Source organism: Lepidochelys kempii, chromosome 21, assembly GCF_965140265.1.
Source record: "Lepidochelys kempii isolate rLepKem1 chromosome 21, rLepKem1.hap2, whole genome shotgun sequence".
NCBI classification, from domain to species: Eukaryota; Metazoa; Chordata; order Testudines; family Cheloniidae; genus Lepidochelys; species Lepidochelys kempii.
This window is the reverse complement of record NC_133276.1, coordinates 11,067,864-11,083,791: the sequence shown is the minus strand read 5'-3', so window position 1 is coordinate 11,083,791 and position 15,928 is coordinate 11,067,864. Positions and strand designations below refer to the sequence as shown.

General features: G+C 47.0%; 1 protein-coding gene across 6 annotated transcripts in view; it reads right to left on the bottom strand.

The window, feature by feature from the left end:
- Positions 1-9,763, bottom strand: part of ANKS1A (ankyrin repeat and sterile alpha motif domain containing 1A) — a 155,267-nt gene extending 145,504 nt beyond the window's left edge. For all 6 annotated transcript variants that reach the window (XR_012155829.1, XM_073320116.1, XM_073320117.1 and 3 more), the window contains exon 1: positions 9,529-9,763. Coding sequence is in view for 5 of the 6 variants with exons in the window: in XM_073320116.1 (XP_073176217.1) it covers positions 9,529-9,692 (164 nt within the window). In the remaining variant the exon portion in view is untranslated. The remainder of the gene's footprint in view (positions 1-9,528) is intronic.
- Positions 9,764-15,928: the final 6,165 nt, after the last annotated feature.

The following is a 15,928-nucleotide window of genomic DNA, read 5'->3' as shown; positions in this document are numbered from 1 at the left end:
ACAACTGTCACTTTCATAACCACTTTTTCTTATTTCAGACATTCTTCTCTATGTGCCTTATTGAGAAGGACTGACTATTCAGGAGAAACAGTGCCATCATAAGCTAAAAAGGAACTGAAAAGAATAAGGACAAGCACATTAATCTCTTCCAGTTCCTTTTAGGTATCATTTGTAGCTGTAATAGGCAACAACCTTGGCAGAAATATTTATGCAGAACAGGCCCCTTGCCCTCCATGGTCCTTTGAATCCTACTCATTTAGTGACAAAAAGTGCTAACACTCACAAGCCACACAGAGCCAATTCAGCAGAGTCTAGTCTGACTCATGTTATCAGCAGAATTATCAACCAAGTGTGATTAACATGTGATCTTTATTTCTAGGGACAGTGTAATGGGCAAAAAGGTCTCAACTAGATTTTCAGATCACCGGCAACTACTGAAGCACTAGGAGTTAGTCATGTTTTGCCTGGTAAACTGAATGAGAACTAATAAAAATACCAGACACTTCTCTGACTGTAATTGCATGTGGACTGTCTGAAGTGGTTTTGAGTGTTTAATCATTATATGGTCTTGTATGTTATTTCCTAAACCAAAGGAAACTTGCTAGTAATACTACTTAAAATTAAACACACTTGCTACAGCTTATGTGAAGTGAGTCCCTTCCCTCAACACAGGTATGCAAAAAAGCTCTTAATTTACAACAGAAGTTTCTCCTTTATATCAGTTTACAGTCCGCAGCTCAAAACAGCCTCAGTTTCCCCCTCTGCCAAACAACATTCACAGCCACTTTATATCAGCAGACCAAAATGAAAGGCTTATGCTGAAGGTTCTGGTTGAGAATCACAGAATATCAGAGTTGGAAGGGACCTCAGGAGGTCATCTAGTCCAACCCCCTGCTCAAAGCAGGACCAATCCCCAATTTTTGTCTCAGATCTCTAAATGGCCCCCTCAAGGATTGAGCTCACAACTCTGGGTTTAGGAGGCCAATGCTCAAACCACTGAGCTATCCCTCCCCCGAGGGACACCCCATCACTATTACAAACCTCGCTAAAACTTTTTGAATACAACTCAAGATATTTTAGACCACAAGATCATTTCACTGCTTCCTGCTTCAGAATTTTCCAGTGAAGATGAAAAGAAAGTTGTAAACAGAAATATCCTGCTCAAGCCAGCCACTGACTTCACTGACTTGTTTGATTCATAAGGCATTTGTATTCTTTGGACTTCCTTTTACTTATGTAAGTAGTAAATTATGCTGGTTTAAGATTAGATGATCTCTGGACACTAACTGGTCAGCAGGAAATGTTTATGTGCATGTTACAAGACGGACTTGAGGTATGTTTTGGAGAGGGAAGCAGCAGCCACCTCAGAGTCAAGGAGCAGAGATCTCAGTGTATGCAGAGCAGCAATCCTACAATTTGATCCATGCTTAGCCGACTTCTGAGCCCATGAGGAATCCCACTGGCTTCATGTTGCACGATCAGGATCTGGAAACGGGACCTGGCTCTAAACCTACACGAAACATGACCAAACCTTGTCTACAGTTGGGCCCCTTGTTAACAGTCTCAGCTACAGACAAAGGTTGCATTGGACATGCAGACTGAACTCCCTTTCCTGTCTCCTAGTTCTTTTTGAACAGAATTGAACTGCCAGTCTACGCTCTACCTTTAAACAGAGAGTTCAGCCTGCACGTCTGTCTAGTTCGCACCGTTCACAGACAAATCACATTTTAAAACGGAAAAGCTGCTGGTTATTTCTTGCCACTTCAGAGCTTAGGGACAGAAAGTCACTAAAACTGACAACTGCACAGGCAATCACCACATCACCTGGTTTGGTGTGATCCTGCTTTTCCCCTCTCTCCTCCCCTCCATATTGGGAACTGGCTTGTGCCTGCCACCTTCCATTGCTAGCACAGAGGTAAAGAACACTGAAAATTTAAGTTATGTCTCTTGTACGTTTCTGACGGCTCTCCTTGTGATTTCAGTGTGCCGTTAGTGCAGAGTTAACCCAGGCTTTTTACTTGGGTGTTGCTCAGAACTCCCCATCCCTGTCTACACACCAAAACCTCACCCAAGTTAAGCAGTGCTTTCATCCTGGTCCGGCCCAGATGGGGATGTGGGTTAGAGTCAGGGTTTCACTTTCACTCAAACCAATAACCTGTGTGTTTTCAATGAGGATGCAGGCTAAAATACTTGAGTGCCGATTGCCCTCCAACACCTTCCCACAGTCCCCCCACCCCCCAACTCCTTTTGTGCCTCAAAGGACAGATTCATTCTTCTATAATTCCCTGGGGAAAGCGAGTGGCTCAGCTTACTGTAGCTCAAAGAACCATGCGATGTGCCACCGGAAGTCTCAGCAAGTCACATTGTGGAGTTCTGCACCAGCGAGGAGACAGTAACATAGGTATGGTTTTGCTGACATGCGCCTTATGTAATAGCTTGGAAAACTAGTAGCACAATCCTCCTTTCCACCTCCATTAACCACACTTTCATTCCTTAGTCCATTCAGTACAGCCTTCTACCTCTGCTCCATACCCTCTCTTATATCCTTCTTCCTTGGTTACTACTTAGTTCATTCACATACATTTTGCACTGGGGCTTATTTCCTTGCCTAGTATTTTAGTATTAGCTAGTGGAACATATGCATCTGAAGAAGAGGATTTATCTTTAACAGTACCTGTGCGTTTCCTTCTCCACGTGTCATATCACAACCTACCAGATCTCTCTTCCTGCATACCTGCAACATTTTGTTAAGTGGGAATTGTGTGATTACCAACCTATTCATCTCATTTTAAAATGGAGTTTTCTGGGAGGGTATGGCTCAAAGGTCTAAACACCATGTATGAAATACTCAGAGTCTCTGCAAACTCAAAACTGAATTCCAGCAAGGTCTAGCTCAGCCCATCAGCCTTATGAGGTACGGAAAAAATGGAGTTCCGTATGATTTACTGCATAGATGCCTTCAGGATGAGATTGAAGACCAACACTTGCTCTCAAGGCATTAGCAGCCTCTTGGCACTTTTTATACAGGCTTGCCTAGCCTAATGTCCTAGCCAGAGATTCCCTTTTCACACCACTATACCACAGCATAACGCAAGTCATTTGGCCACCAACCCAAATGTGCCTGCATCTCAGCAGGCAAATAAAGAACGTCTTCTGTGTTACATAAAGCACCCTGGGATGAGAGGTACTAGATCAATATCTAACAAATAGTGGACACTATGGAAGTAGAGCCTGTCCCAGCACTCAGGAGACCTGGGTTCCATTCTTGGCTCCTCCAATGCCTGCTGGGGGACCTTGAGCAAGTCATGTCCCCATACAATGTAAAGCACTTTGAGAACTACTGAAGCAAAGCTATGAAAGAGCTGGGTGGTGTTATTAATTCAGCAGCCCCTCCTAACTTCCACCTCTCTAGAGGTCTCACCTAAGCACTAGGCAGGGAACCCAGCCTCCTGCACCATGTCCACACGCGTATTTCTCCATTTATTCCTTAGAGTGCCCAAGTTTGTGCCCGGTTCTTTGAAGTCTCCTATTACTTCTTGTTTCTACTATTCAGAAGGCATTGCAGGACTCAAAATTAGGTTTCTGGAATTCCCCCAGGAATCTTGTGTGAAGGAAGATTCCCAGATTGCTTCTTTACAAACAGAAAGCCCACTGCTAGATGCAGTATCTGAATGCTGGACAATCCTATTTAAAAGAGTTAAACTGGGCACAATGCCCAGAAAAGGCAGACATTCCCTCAAACAACACACTAAAGAGTAGTCCAAAAAGTAAGATGGTGGGGAAAGCAGAAACTGCTAAGTTATGTGCAGACCTGAAGAGACAAGACCTGAATTCAGTTAGAGAGAGAAACCATGGGGAAATCTGTGGGCATGAAAAAACACTTACAACGCTGTACCGAGAAAACTTCCAAAAGAGGATTGAGGATAACCCAGCTGACTTGAAGACACAGGGAAGAGATGGCTGCTACCCATCTCAAAATGATGTGCTGCTACCCATAAAAAGAAAGCTTGTTTCAATCCTTCCCTGCCTCAAGAGTGCTTTGGCAAAAACAGGGAGGGGGAACTTATCCTCGTCCAACCACAACTCAGAGCCCCACCCTGCATCAGATGTTCCCCTATCACTTGTAATGCTCTGAGATCTGAATGGTAAGAGCCCCCAATATGCAGCCTGCACACTCCTAACTTGGCTCCCCAGCAACCCATATTTTTACTAGAGAGGAAGGTCCAAATGCTGCACACCCCAGTATCTTACAGAGGCTGTCTCCAAACCAGCACGATGGGTACAATTTTCAGAAGCACATGAGTGACTTAGGACTTGGAAAGTTTTACCCAATACCTGATTTTGCCACAGTGATCCACTAATAGGAAGTCACATTTGGCTCCTTCAATAACACGGGCTAGTCCGCCCCACCAACTCCTTCAGCATTGCTAATGTGGCTCTCAGTTGACCCTCTTTCTAGCCTGAGTTCTCCTCAGTAAGGTACATCACCACTCAAACATGACTTTAAATCCCTGTTCTAAACTCACACGAACTAAGGAGCCATAAAATATTCAGCACTAGAAGTGTCACTGAATGCATCCGATGAAGTGAACTGTAGCTCACGAAAGCTTATGCTCAAATAAATTTGTTTCTCTAAGGTGCCACAAGTACTCCTTTTCTTTTTTTGAGAAGTGTCTATTGTTCTTTAACCACTCCCTGCTCTTTGCACTTATGATAAAGACGATTATCAGCCCCCAACTGGTGGTATGCAGACCTCTCCCCCACTGAGTCATTTCCCTGGGCATGCTTTTCTGTTATCTTTAAAGTGAAATTCCCCTCTGGGCATACCTCCAGCTCATATTTGTTTTAATTCAGAAAATATATCTCAGTACAACAAACTCAAGGCACCATGAGAAAATATTAAACAGCTCCTTCAACTGTAAACGTAAAAAAGAAATTATTCAGTTACTCTTGAACTGATTGTCAGACACCTGTTACTTTGTGATTTACCCCATAGCCTTCCCTAGAATTAATACAATCTCTTTCACTGCCCATGCTAACTCCTGCCACCCCCACTCATCTGCCACCTTCCCCTCCTGTGGCCTTTTCATCTGCCCCCTTCAGTTTTATACCAAGGGCAAGGCAGACATTTACATTTTATTTTGTGTTGCTACTTTTCACACCCTTGTAGTTTTAATGGGAGCAGCACAAGCCACAGTAGAGTGAAATGTAATTGAGGACATAGCTGGTGTAGAGCACTTATTAAACAACCTCCCTGCCCCCAGGAAGGAGAGAGAGAAGTCACAGTCTGCACTTCATAGGGATGCTCCTGAAGGATTATAAACGTTGAGAGGAATGAACAAGTCAGCAGTCGTTCAGGTCTTGGCGGCAGGGACACAAGTTAATTTCACAGGCTAGAATGAAAACAGACCACAACAGAAAGAGGATAACACAGACACACACACAGGGAAGACTGCACCCAATCCCTCCAATGCCCTGAGGCCACTTGGACACTCAGTCTTGCTATTTGGAAAAATCAATCCCACCTGTAATGCTAGGGATCCCATTCTTGTCCCCTTCATGCAGCAGCGATGAATGGTAGAGTGCACCTACTGCTATGAAGATGACTAAAAACTCCACAGATCAGAGAGCTCCTCGATCACCATACATTTTTTGAAAACCTAAAGGATGTTTATACAGTTTTGCTGTAGTCATGTCAGTGCCAGGATATTAAAAGGAAGCGTCACACAAAACCGAGGCACCCCCTCAAGTCACAAACTAAGTTAATTTTGCAGAATCAAATCAATTTTGGATATTTGCCCAACTTATCCCAACTCCACCCTGAACAATTCTCATGCCTCCTATTGCAGGTAAATTCAGTAACTGCTCTTCATAAGGACATTGTGTAACCATAAAATTAGCACACAAGTTTCCTGCTTGGATCCATCTGATCCAAAGTAAAAATTCAAGGAGATAAAACAGGATACTAGAAGTGACCAAGGAAATTTCTAAACTCCTGTCAATCCCCAATCTCACATTTCAATTTAAATTCAGCTTCCAGCATACAGGACAAAAAGCAGTACCTGAGTCGCTGAAATACTCCCAGGTGCACTGTGCATACTGATAGAAAAGCCTCATCCACACTATGGTTTGGGACCATGTACCCAGCAGACTTCCAACATGGAAGTGTGCCTACAAGCTCTATCACAAGTCATTCCTGCAGGCAAGTAGCATTTATGCACACGAGTTCTTCCACTAAATTCAATGGGACTACTCGCATGTTTAAGTGTTCGCAGGATTGGGGCTTTGTCACAAACGCATTCAAAAGCCTGTCTAGAAGCCGGCCTTCTGGGGTACTTGGGAAAGTTGTGAAGAGGATATGGGAGTCTATAATAGTGTTCACCACTTATGCTCCTACATGCACAGTCTGAGCATCTGAGGCTGCACACACAAAGCAACAAGCAAGCTAGCAGATCAGATGTCCAACACTGCCGCCCTGCCCTGTATAACGCAAGCCATCATCCTACCAACACAGACAGGGTCATCATAACCACCACATGTTGAAAAGAAGTGGTCAAACTGCTAGAACAAGGGATTGAGGATACTTCTGTGGTATGCATTTAACTGAGGTGACCCTGTGCACATATTTTCAAACACATCTGTCTCCTAATGTAGACAGGTCCAAAGTGTTTGAATTCTTTCTGACCCAGAACAGAGGCAGCATCTGTCAATTCTTTTCCCTCTATGTTTTGTATATTAAAGTTTGACCCAAGCAAACATACAATGTTTACACTTTGTGGCGAAGAATAAGAAATATTTACAGCAGGCAAATAAACTTCCTTTGCTTTTCATCAACTCATCTCACTGGCTCCCTGCTATTCATCTCAATGGGTACCTTAACACGGTGTTACCCCAACAATTATCCGTAAGGCAAAACACAGAAAGAACAGATTAAAGAATATTTAGATAAGTTAGAGGTATTCAAGTCAGCAGGGCCTGATGAAATTCATCCTAAAGTACTTAAAGGAACTGGCTGAAGCAATCTCGGAACCGTAAGCAATTATCTTTGAGAACTCATGGAGGACGGATGAGGTCCCAGAGGACTGGAGAATGGCAAACAGTACCTACCTTTAAAAAGAGGAACAAAAAGAACCCAGGGAATTGTAGATATGTCATCCTAGCTTCAATACTTGTAAAGATATTGGAACAAGTTATTAAACAAGCAATTTGTAAGCACTTTGAAGATAATAGGGTTACAAGGAATAGTCAGCATGGATTTGTCAAGAACAAATCATGGCAAACCAAACCAACTTTATTCTTGGACAGGGGTTGAAGGCCTAGGTTGCTGGTTTTTGTTTTTGGTTTTTTGTTTTGGGGGTGGGGGTGGGGGAGAAGAGAGCAGTTCACGTGAAATACCTTGATTTTAGCAAGGCTTTTTACAGTCCCACATGACACTCTCATAAGTAAACTAGGGAAATGTAAGCTAGTTGAAGTTACTATAAGGTGAGTGTACAACTGGTTGAAAGTCCATACTCAAAGAGTAGTTATCAGCCATTCGCTGTCCAACTGGGAGGACGTATCTAGTGGAGTCATAAGAATGGCCATATTGGGTCAAATCAAAGGTCCATCTAGCCCAGTATCCGGTCTTCCGACAGTGACCAATGCCAGGTCCCACAGATGTCAGACCTTGGTCTGGAACTATTCAACATTTTCATTAATAACTTGGATAACAGAGTGAAGAGTATGCTTATAAAATCTACAGATGACATAATAGTGGGAAGGGTTACAAGTACTTTAGAGGAGAGGATTAGAATTAAAAATGACCTTGATAAATTAGAGAATTGTTCTGAAATCAACAAGATGAAATTCTATAAAGACAAGCACAAAGCACTTCACTTAGAAAGGAAAAAGCAAATGCAAACCTACAAAATGGGGAATGACTGGCTAAGCGGTAGTACTGCTGAAACCGACCTGGGGGTTACAGTGGATCACACACTGAATATAAGTCAATGTGATGCAGCTGTGGAAAAGGCTAATATCATCCTGGGATATATTAACAGGAATGTTGTAAGTAAGATAGGAGCTAATTGTCCCACTCTTCTCAGCATCTGTGAGGCCCCAGCTGGAGTACTGCCTCCAATTTTAGGCATCACAATTTAGGAAAAACGTGACCAAATTAGAGAGTATCCAGAGGAGAGCAACAAAAATGATAAAAGGCTTAGACAATCTGACATATGAGGAAAGGTCTAAAAAAATGGGCATGTTTAGTCTTGAGAAAAGAAGATCAAGGGGAGAACCTGATAATAGTCTTCAGAATTCGATAAAGGCGGTTATAAAAAGAATGGGCATGAGTTGTTCTCTTTGTCCACTGAAGGTAGGACAAGGAGGATTGGGCTTAATCTGCAGCAAAAGAGATTTATGGTCAGTATTAAGAAAAACTATAAGGATAGTGAAACTCTGGAATAGTTTCCCAAGGGAGATTCCAGAACCCCCATCATTGGAGGTTTCTAAGAACAGGTTGGACAAACACTTGCCGGGGTGGTTTAAGTTTATTTGGTCCTGCCTCAGCCCAGGAAACTAGACTTGATGACCTCTTGAGGTTCCTTCCCTGCGTGTCTGTTCTCCACCGTAGAGGGGAAGACAGATCAAGTTTAGCCACAGATATCTCAGAAAGATCCTCCCTCTCTCAGAAGGATGCCACCAAGTGACACCCAAGCAAACTTAGAGACTAACCAATTTATTTGAGCATAAGCTTTCGGGAGCTACAGCAAGTATTCAAGCAAACGTAGCCCTGAACTCTCAGACCACCCTCCTGCAGCTCAAACAGCCAGAGGGAAAGGATAGCCGGGAACAGGATCCGCAGCATTTTCCAACAGCGGGACTGGAACCGCATGGAAGGAAAACTGCGAAGAGCTGCACCTTGAGAAATGCCATGGCCATTTGTGAGTTGCTTACAAGAAAGGAAGGAGAGGAAAAGCAGCTACACAAAGAGCTGAAAGCCGCAAAGCAAGGTAAATTACACATCGCAGACCATTCAGAGCCAGCGTGTTTGTGCTGCGCCCAGCATAACGGCCCCCCCCCAGTCCTGACTGGGAGCTAATGTAACACAAGTGTTTAAGCAGCCACATGTCTGAAAGCCAGGGACGTTACAGCGGCGAGAAGCCATGCCCAGCCCGGCTGGGGAGCCAGGGGGCAACCGGAGACAGAGGCAAGGAGGGAGGGAGTTCCCCCCCAAGCATCCCCAGCCCCCGACGTCCCAACCCACCTGCAATGGCCCCCACTCTGCCCCAAGCACCCCCGCGAACCAACCGCCCCCGCCCCAAGCGCGGGGCTCCGTCCCGCCCACAGGTACGCCCGGCCCCAGGCCCTCGCCCCACGGGTACCCTGGCCACGGCGACCCCCGGCTCGGCTCCAGCACCCCTCCCCCCACCAGGCGGTCAACCGCCCGGAGTGGCCCAACCGCCTGCCCCCCCGCCAGCACCGTGGGACCCGCCCCCAACCCGGGGAGGGGGCTGAGGCGGGCGCTGCCCCCCCCGGAGCGGGACCCACCTGAGCAGGCTGGAGAGCGGGTGCCCCCCGCCGCCGCCCCCGGCGCCGCCGCCGCCGCCCCCCGAGCCGAAGCCCGAGCTGAGGCGCTTGCCCGAGAGCAGCTTCTCCACGGCGGGCAGGTTGCCGGTGCGGGCGGCCTCCAGCAGCTCCTGCTCCTTCCCCATGGCCCGGCCCCGCCGGCCGGGGCCCCGCACTCCCCGGCTGCCGGCACCCGCGAACCGCCGCCGCCACCTACCCCCCCACCGAGCGCCGCCAGCGCCCGCCCCGGCGCGTCCTTCCGGGGCGGGGCCACGCCGGTCCCACCCCCCGCAGCGGGAAGCTCCGCCCCCACAAGGGGCACCGAGAAGGGCTCCCGCCCCGCAGGGGGCGGGACCTGGAGGGGCTCCACCCCCGCAGAGGGGCGGTGCCAGGAGAGGCTCCGCCCACACAATAAGGCGATGAATAATGCCCCTCGGCGTGAGGCAGGGTCAATGTAACACGCCCCCAAAGGGGCGGGGATAATACATAACCCCACCCCTGTGGGGGGGCTGAGAGATGCTCCCCCTGTAGGGAGAAGCAGGGAATAACCCCAGGTTCAAGAGGAGGCGCAGGGTATAAATCCCAACCCAGAGGTGAGATGAAAGGGATAATGCCAGGGGGTGAGGGGAGGAGAAGTGACATGGTATAACCCCAGGGCCCCCCCTCCAGGAGAAGCAGGAATAATTCCACCCTCCAGGAAGGGGAAAAAATAGTTAATACTGAGGTCCCACAACAGTGCCCATAATAATGCAGCACCACACACTGACTATCTTCCCCAAGGTTAAGCGGGAGCCATGTGCCTTAGAGACCAAGCCAGCAGAGCTCATAAGACTTCACCGTGCAGATATACCACTGCCATCGCTCTGCGGCCTCATGTGGTCCTGTTTTACCATCTCACAAAGAGCAACCTGCTGTGCGAAATACACAGGTCTACTTAGCCCTCCTTCTACGGCAGGGAAAAGGAGCAGTTTACCACGGAGGAGACTTTCAGATGAAGCCTCCAAAATCCTGAGGGCCTTTGTAGGTGTGATAATAAGTGCATAAGTGCCTGTGAAATTCAGGGTCGAACAAAGGAAATGTAGCAGTTACTAAGCATCTGCCATTCTAACCAAGGATAGCAGCCAAAACCCCAATTCTTCCAATGCACCACTTTCCTGTCCCAGGGAATGCCTGATCCCCAGACCTCCTGCTTCATGACTGAAAGCTTTTACAAAGAGGCCATGATGATATTTGCATACATTAATAAAAAGGGAAGAATAATGTTCTGGTTCCATGTCCCATAAGGAATGAAGTTGAAGGAGATGAGACTCTATTTTCTAAGACAAATGTAAGGCACAGCCTCCAGTGGTACATTAACACCTCTGCCTCCTAGCCCACAAGAAGCATCATGTCTCAAGTATGACCCAAGAATCAAATTAGTGTCTTGCATGTGATATGATTTGGGAGGGCAAAAACCCACCACCAGGGTTGGTGCCTTGTTAGCAGTCTTATCAGCAGAGACCAGAGACTAAGCCCACTAGGCACCAATCCCTTCAACTCAGATTAGAAGCACAGCAGCAAGGCAACATGGGAAAAAAATAGAATTGATGCTGCTCAGACTGTAGCTGCTCTGCATATAAACAGAAACCTGCAGGGCAGTCAAGCCAGCACCTTCCAGGAGCACTAAAAATCACGTTTCTTTTTTAAAGGAACATGCTGCCTCATGTTTTTGAAACATGATATTTCAGCTTCAGTGGAGAATCCTCAAGGCAGGCAGATGTTCTAATTACCTTGTTTTGTGTGATCTCGGCATATCTAGCTCACGGCTGTATGTAAACACCATTAAAACATTTCAGTTTTGTCTACCTACTTTTGGACTTCCCCAGCCGCTAGCATGGCGTTTTTCTACTGCTCAACTTATCATATTTTTGCTTGATCACCTTCCATCTGGTGCTCTCAATGCAATTTCCACAAATGAATAAATTCTCACAATCTCCCTGTAAGGTAGGTATTCTTACTCCTATTTTACACTTGGGGAAACTGAGTCAGAAACTAAATGACTTGCCCAAGGTCATACAGAGATGAAGAACAAACCTAGTTCTCTTGCCTCCCACTCTTATGCTTTAACTAAAACACTATCCATAGCAAGAAGAAAAGGAGTACTTGTGGCACCTTAGAGACTAACAAATTTATTAGAGCATAAGCTTTCGTGAGCTACAGCTCACTTCATCAGATGCTATCCATAGCAGATCTCATGGCAAAAAATAGGACTGCAATAGGCCCTGTGGTTTAACCCTCTGGCACAATCATCAAGAGAATCATAGAATCATAGAATATCAGGGTTGGAAGAGATCTCAGGAGGTCATCTAGTCCAACCCCCTGCTCAAAAGCAGGACCAATCCCCAATTAAATCATCCCAGCCAGGGCTTTGTCAAGCCTGACCTTAAAAACTTCTAAGGAAGGAGATTCCACCACCTCCCTAGGCAACGCATTCCAGTGTTTCACCACCCTCCTAGTGAAAAAGTTTTTCCTAATATCCAACCTAAACCTCCCTCACTGCAACTTGAGACCATTACTCCTTGTCCTGTCATCTTCTACCACTGAGAATAGTCTAGAACCATCCTCTCTGGAACCACCTCTCAGGTAGTTGAAAGCAGCTATCAAATCCCCCCTCATTCTTCTCTTCTGCAGACTAAACAATCCCAGTTCCCTCAGCCTCTCCTCATAAGTCATGTGTTCCAGACCCCTAATCATTTTTGTTGCCCTTCGCTGGACTCTTTCCAATTTATCCACATCCTTCTTGTAGTGTGGGGCCCAAAACTGGACAAAGTACTCCAGATGAGGCCTCACCAATGTCGAATAGAGGGGGACGATCACGTCCCTCGATCTGCTCGCTATGCCCCTACTTATACATCCCAAAATGCCATTGGCCTTCTTGGCAACAAGGGCACACCGCTGACTCATATCCAGCTTCTCGTCCACTGTCACCCCAGGTCCTTTTCCGCAGAAAAGTTCAACCCCTTCTGAGATACCATAGTCAAAGTCCAACAGAAACCCAAATAATCTTTAGGCCTGCTAGGCTCACTTTTCAGCCCCGTTCCTTTCAGATGAACCTCACCTGAGGCAAACTACATCAACAGGTTCCTGATGACCAATCTAATTTGCAGTTTGTGTTAGGCATACCCTTTCATAGGAAGGCTCTAACAGATCATAATCTTCAATTAATTCCAAACCCCAACCACTCTTCACACACACACACAAACTTTGTTGGGTGTATGCCGACATAAATTGCATCAACCAAAGTCTGTAGTGGAGACATGGCTTTAGACAATTCTAACGGTATGTCTACACTATGGCACTATACCAGCATAACTATGTTTAGATTCAATACAATCCCTCTCTTTCAGTAACTCACGCTGTAATCCTACCTCTGCATTATTCATGCTCCTTTGTATGTGACTTGTACAAGAATTCTTACATTTAACAAATACAAACCACTAAGGAAAAGTTAATTCTAAGTCTTTTTAAATACATTAAGGTAGTTTAAAAGATCCACTGAACTAATGAGGCTAATATTCGTCTTAAATCATTCTGGTCCTATCTTTTTCACAATAGCAATGAATGGGAGATGTCATTTGTATTTCATGATAATAGCAGCACGCTACCGAGTTGAACGTCTGGTTCAGTCAGAAGCTTTTCCCATGTGAGTGTCATTATGCTGAGAAATGTCAGGTATCTGTTTATCAAGTAAAAATCAAGTCTTCTTTCTTGAGAGTGTTAACTCTTTCCTGCTTTGCAAAAGGGGAGTCTCTAAATTGTGTTATGATTATTAGTGAATATTAATCCATAAAGACAACAGTTTAAAAATATATTAGGGAAAGATGGTGTGATGGGTTGTATGAACTTCAGGCTGGCCAGGAGGGGTTACCAAGCTGCAATGACTCCAATCAGCCCCACCCGATTACCTCTGGAATCCAGGGGTCAGAAGCCCAGAATGCAATTTTCTCCATCCCATAATACCATCCATAGTCCATAATTTTCACATCTTTTTTAAAATATGCCACAAACATGTGTGGAACATTTTGGTCTTTGCCATCTCTGACAGAAGTATGGAGCCCATAAAGCTCTGCACTATTCTCCTGAAAGTTGCAAATACAGGATGCATGATTCTTCTGTATTTGCAGACCCTCAGGAACGACCACAACAACCAGGAACATGAGGATTTCTTTGAGGACAGATTGCTGAGGGACACAGTCAAAAAACAATTAAAGGCGCTTGGCAGCGTTCATGGAGCAGTTGCAGACAGTGGAGTGCCACTTCTGGGCCTGATAATCAACACTGAGTGGTGGGATTGCATTGTAATGCAGCTTTGGGGCAAGGAGCAGTGGCTGCAGAACTCTTTGAGTGTGAAAGGCCTCATTCCGGGATCTGTATGCTCAACACGCCCCATCCCTCTAGCGCAGATACCAGAATAAAAGTTTCAGACAGGATGTCATCGTTTACATCCCCCAAGTTCTCTTTCTGACATACAGAAGAGAGGGGTGGTCTCTGAAATGAGGGCTATACAGAAAAGGGAGAGAGAGAGAGACAGAGTGTGTGGGGGGGAGGGGGGGTACCATAGGAGAATGATGTAATATCTAAGCCGCTGTAGTCCAAAAAATAATAAAATGTCACACATTTAGCACCTTTCAATCAAGGATCTCAAAGCCCTTCACAAACATGAATTAATCCTTATCACAGCCCTGTGAAGAATGTAAGTATTACACATTTTACAGAGGGGGAAACTGAGGCACAAAGAAGTTCAGTGACATCAAAAGTCACATACTGACCAGAAGCAGAGCTAGAAACAACTCAGGAGTTCTGATTTGCTCATCTCCTGGCGTAACCACTATTCTAATGATCACAGCAGTTTAGTGGGATGGCCAATTAGAAAGAAACAATGCAGAAAATTACTGACTGGGATTTTGCCATCCCGCCTGGCTTCGTTCATCAAAGAAACAAAGTCAGCAGGAAACGTGTTATATTGCCTTAATGAGAAATGTTTTATTTGTAAATTTGTATGAAGGATTACAAAACCCTGCAATAATCCTGCACTCCATTGTGCCTAGAAACAGAAGGTGCTTGAGTCACTCACCTCAATGCTCCCCATCTTCTCTCTAACTCCAATACTCCCTACTCCACCGCATGCCCTCCCTACCCCCAAAATTCCTCCCCTCCCCCACCTGTCCCAACCCCCATGCTCTCCCTATCCCCAAACTCCCTCCCTTTCCCCACCTGTCCCAAGCCCCCCTACTCCAACCCCCATGCTCTCCCTACTCCCCAAACTCCCTCCCTCCCGCACCTGTCCCAACACCCCTACTCCAACCCCCATGCTCTCCCTACTCCCCAAACTCCCTCCCTCCCCCACCTGTCCCAACACCCCCCTACTCCAACCCCCATGCTCTCCCTACTCCCCAAACTCCCTCCCTCCCCCACCTGTCCCAACACCCCCCTACTCCAACCCCCATGCTCTCCCTACTCCCCAAACTCCCTCCCTCCCCCAACTGTCCAAACACCCCTACTCCAACCCCCATGCTCTCCCTACTCCCCAAACTCCCTCCCTCCCGCACCTGTCCCAACACCCATACACCAACCCCCATGCTCTCCCTACTCCCCAAACTCCCTCCCTCCCGCACCTGTCCCAACACCCCTACTCCAACCCCCATGCTCTCCCTAGTCCCCAAACTCCCTCCCTCCCCCACCTGTCCCAACACCCATACACCAACCCCCATGCTCTCCCTACTCCCCAAACTCCCTCCCTCCCGCACTTGTCCCAACACCCCTACTCCAACCCCCATGCTCTCCCTAGTCCCCAAACTCCCTCCCTCCCCCACCTGTCCCAACACCCCTACTCCAACCCCCATGCTCTCCCTAGTCCCCAAACTCCCTCCCTCCCCCACCTGTCCCAACACCCCTGCTCCAACCCCCATGCTCTCCCTACTCCCCAAACTCCCTCCCTCCCGCACCTGTCCCAACACCCCCCTACTCCAACCCCCATGCTCTCCCTACTCCCCAAACTCACTCCCTCCCGCACCTGTCCCAACACCCCTGCTCCAACCCCCATGCCCTCCCTCACCTGTCCCAACCCCCATGCTCTCCCTACTCCCCAAACTCCCTCCCTCCCGCACCTGTCCCAACACCCCCCTACACCAACCCCCATGCTCTCCCTACTCCCCAAACTCACTCCCTCCCCCACCTGTCCCAACACCCCTACTCCAACCCCCATGCTCTCCCTACTCCCCAAACTCCCTCCCTCCCGCACCTGTCCCAACACCCCTACTCCAACCCCCATGCTCTCCCTAGTCCCCAAACTCCCTCCCTCCCCCACCTGTCCCAAAACCCCTACTCCAATCCCCATGCTCTC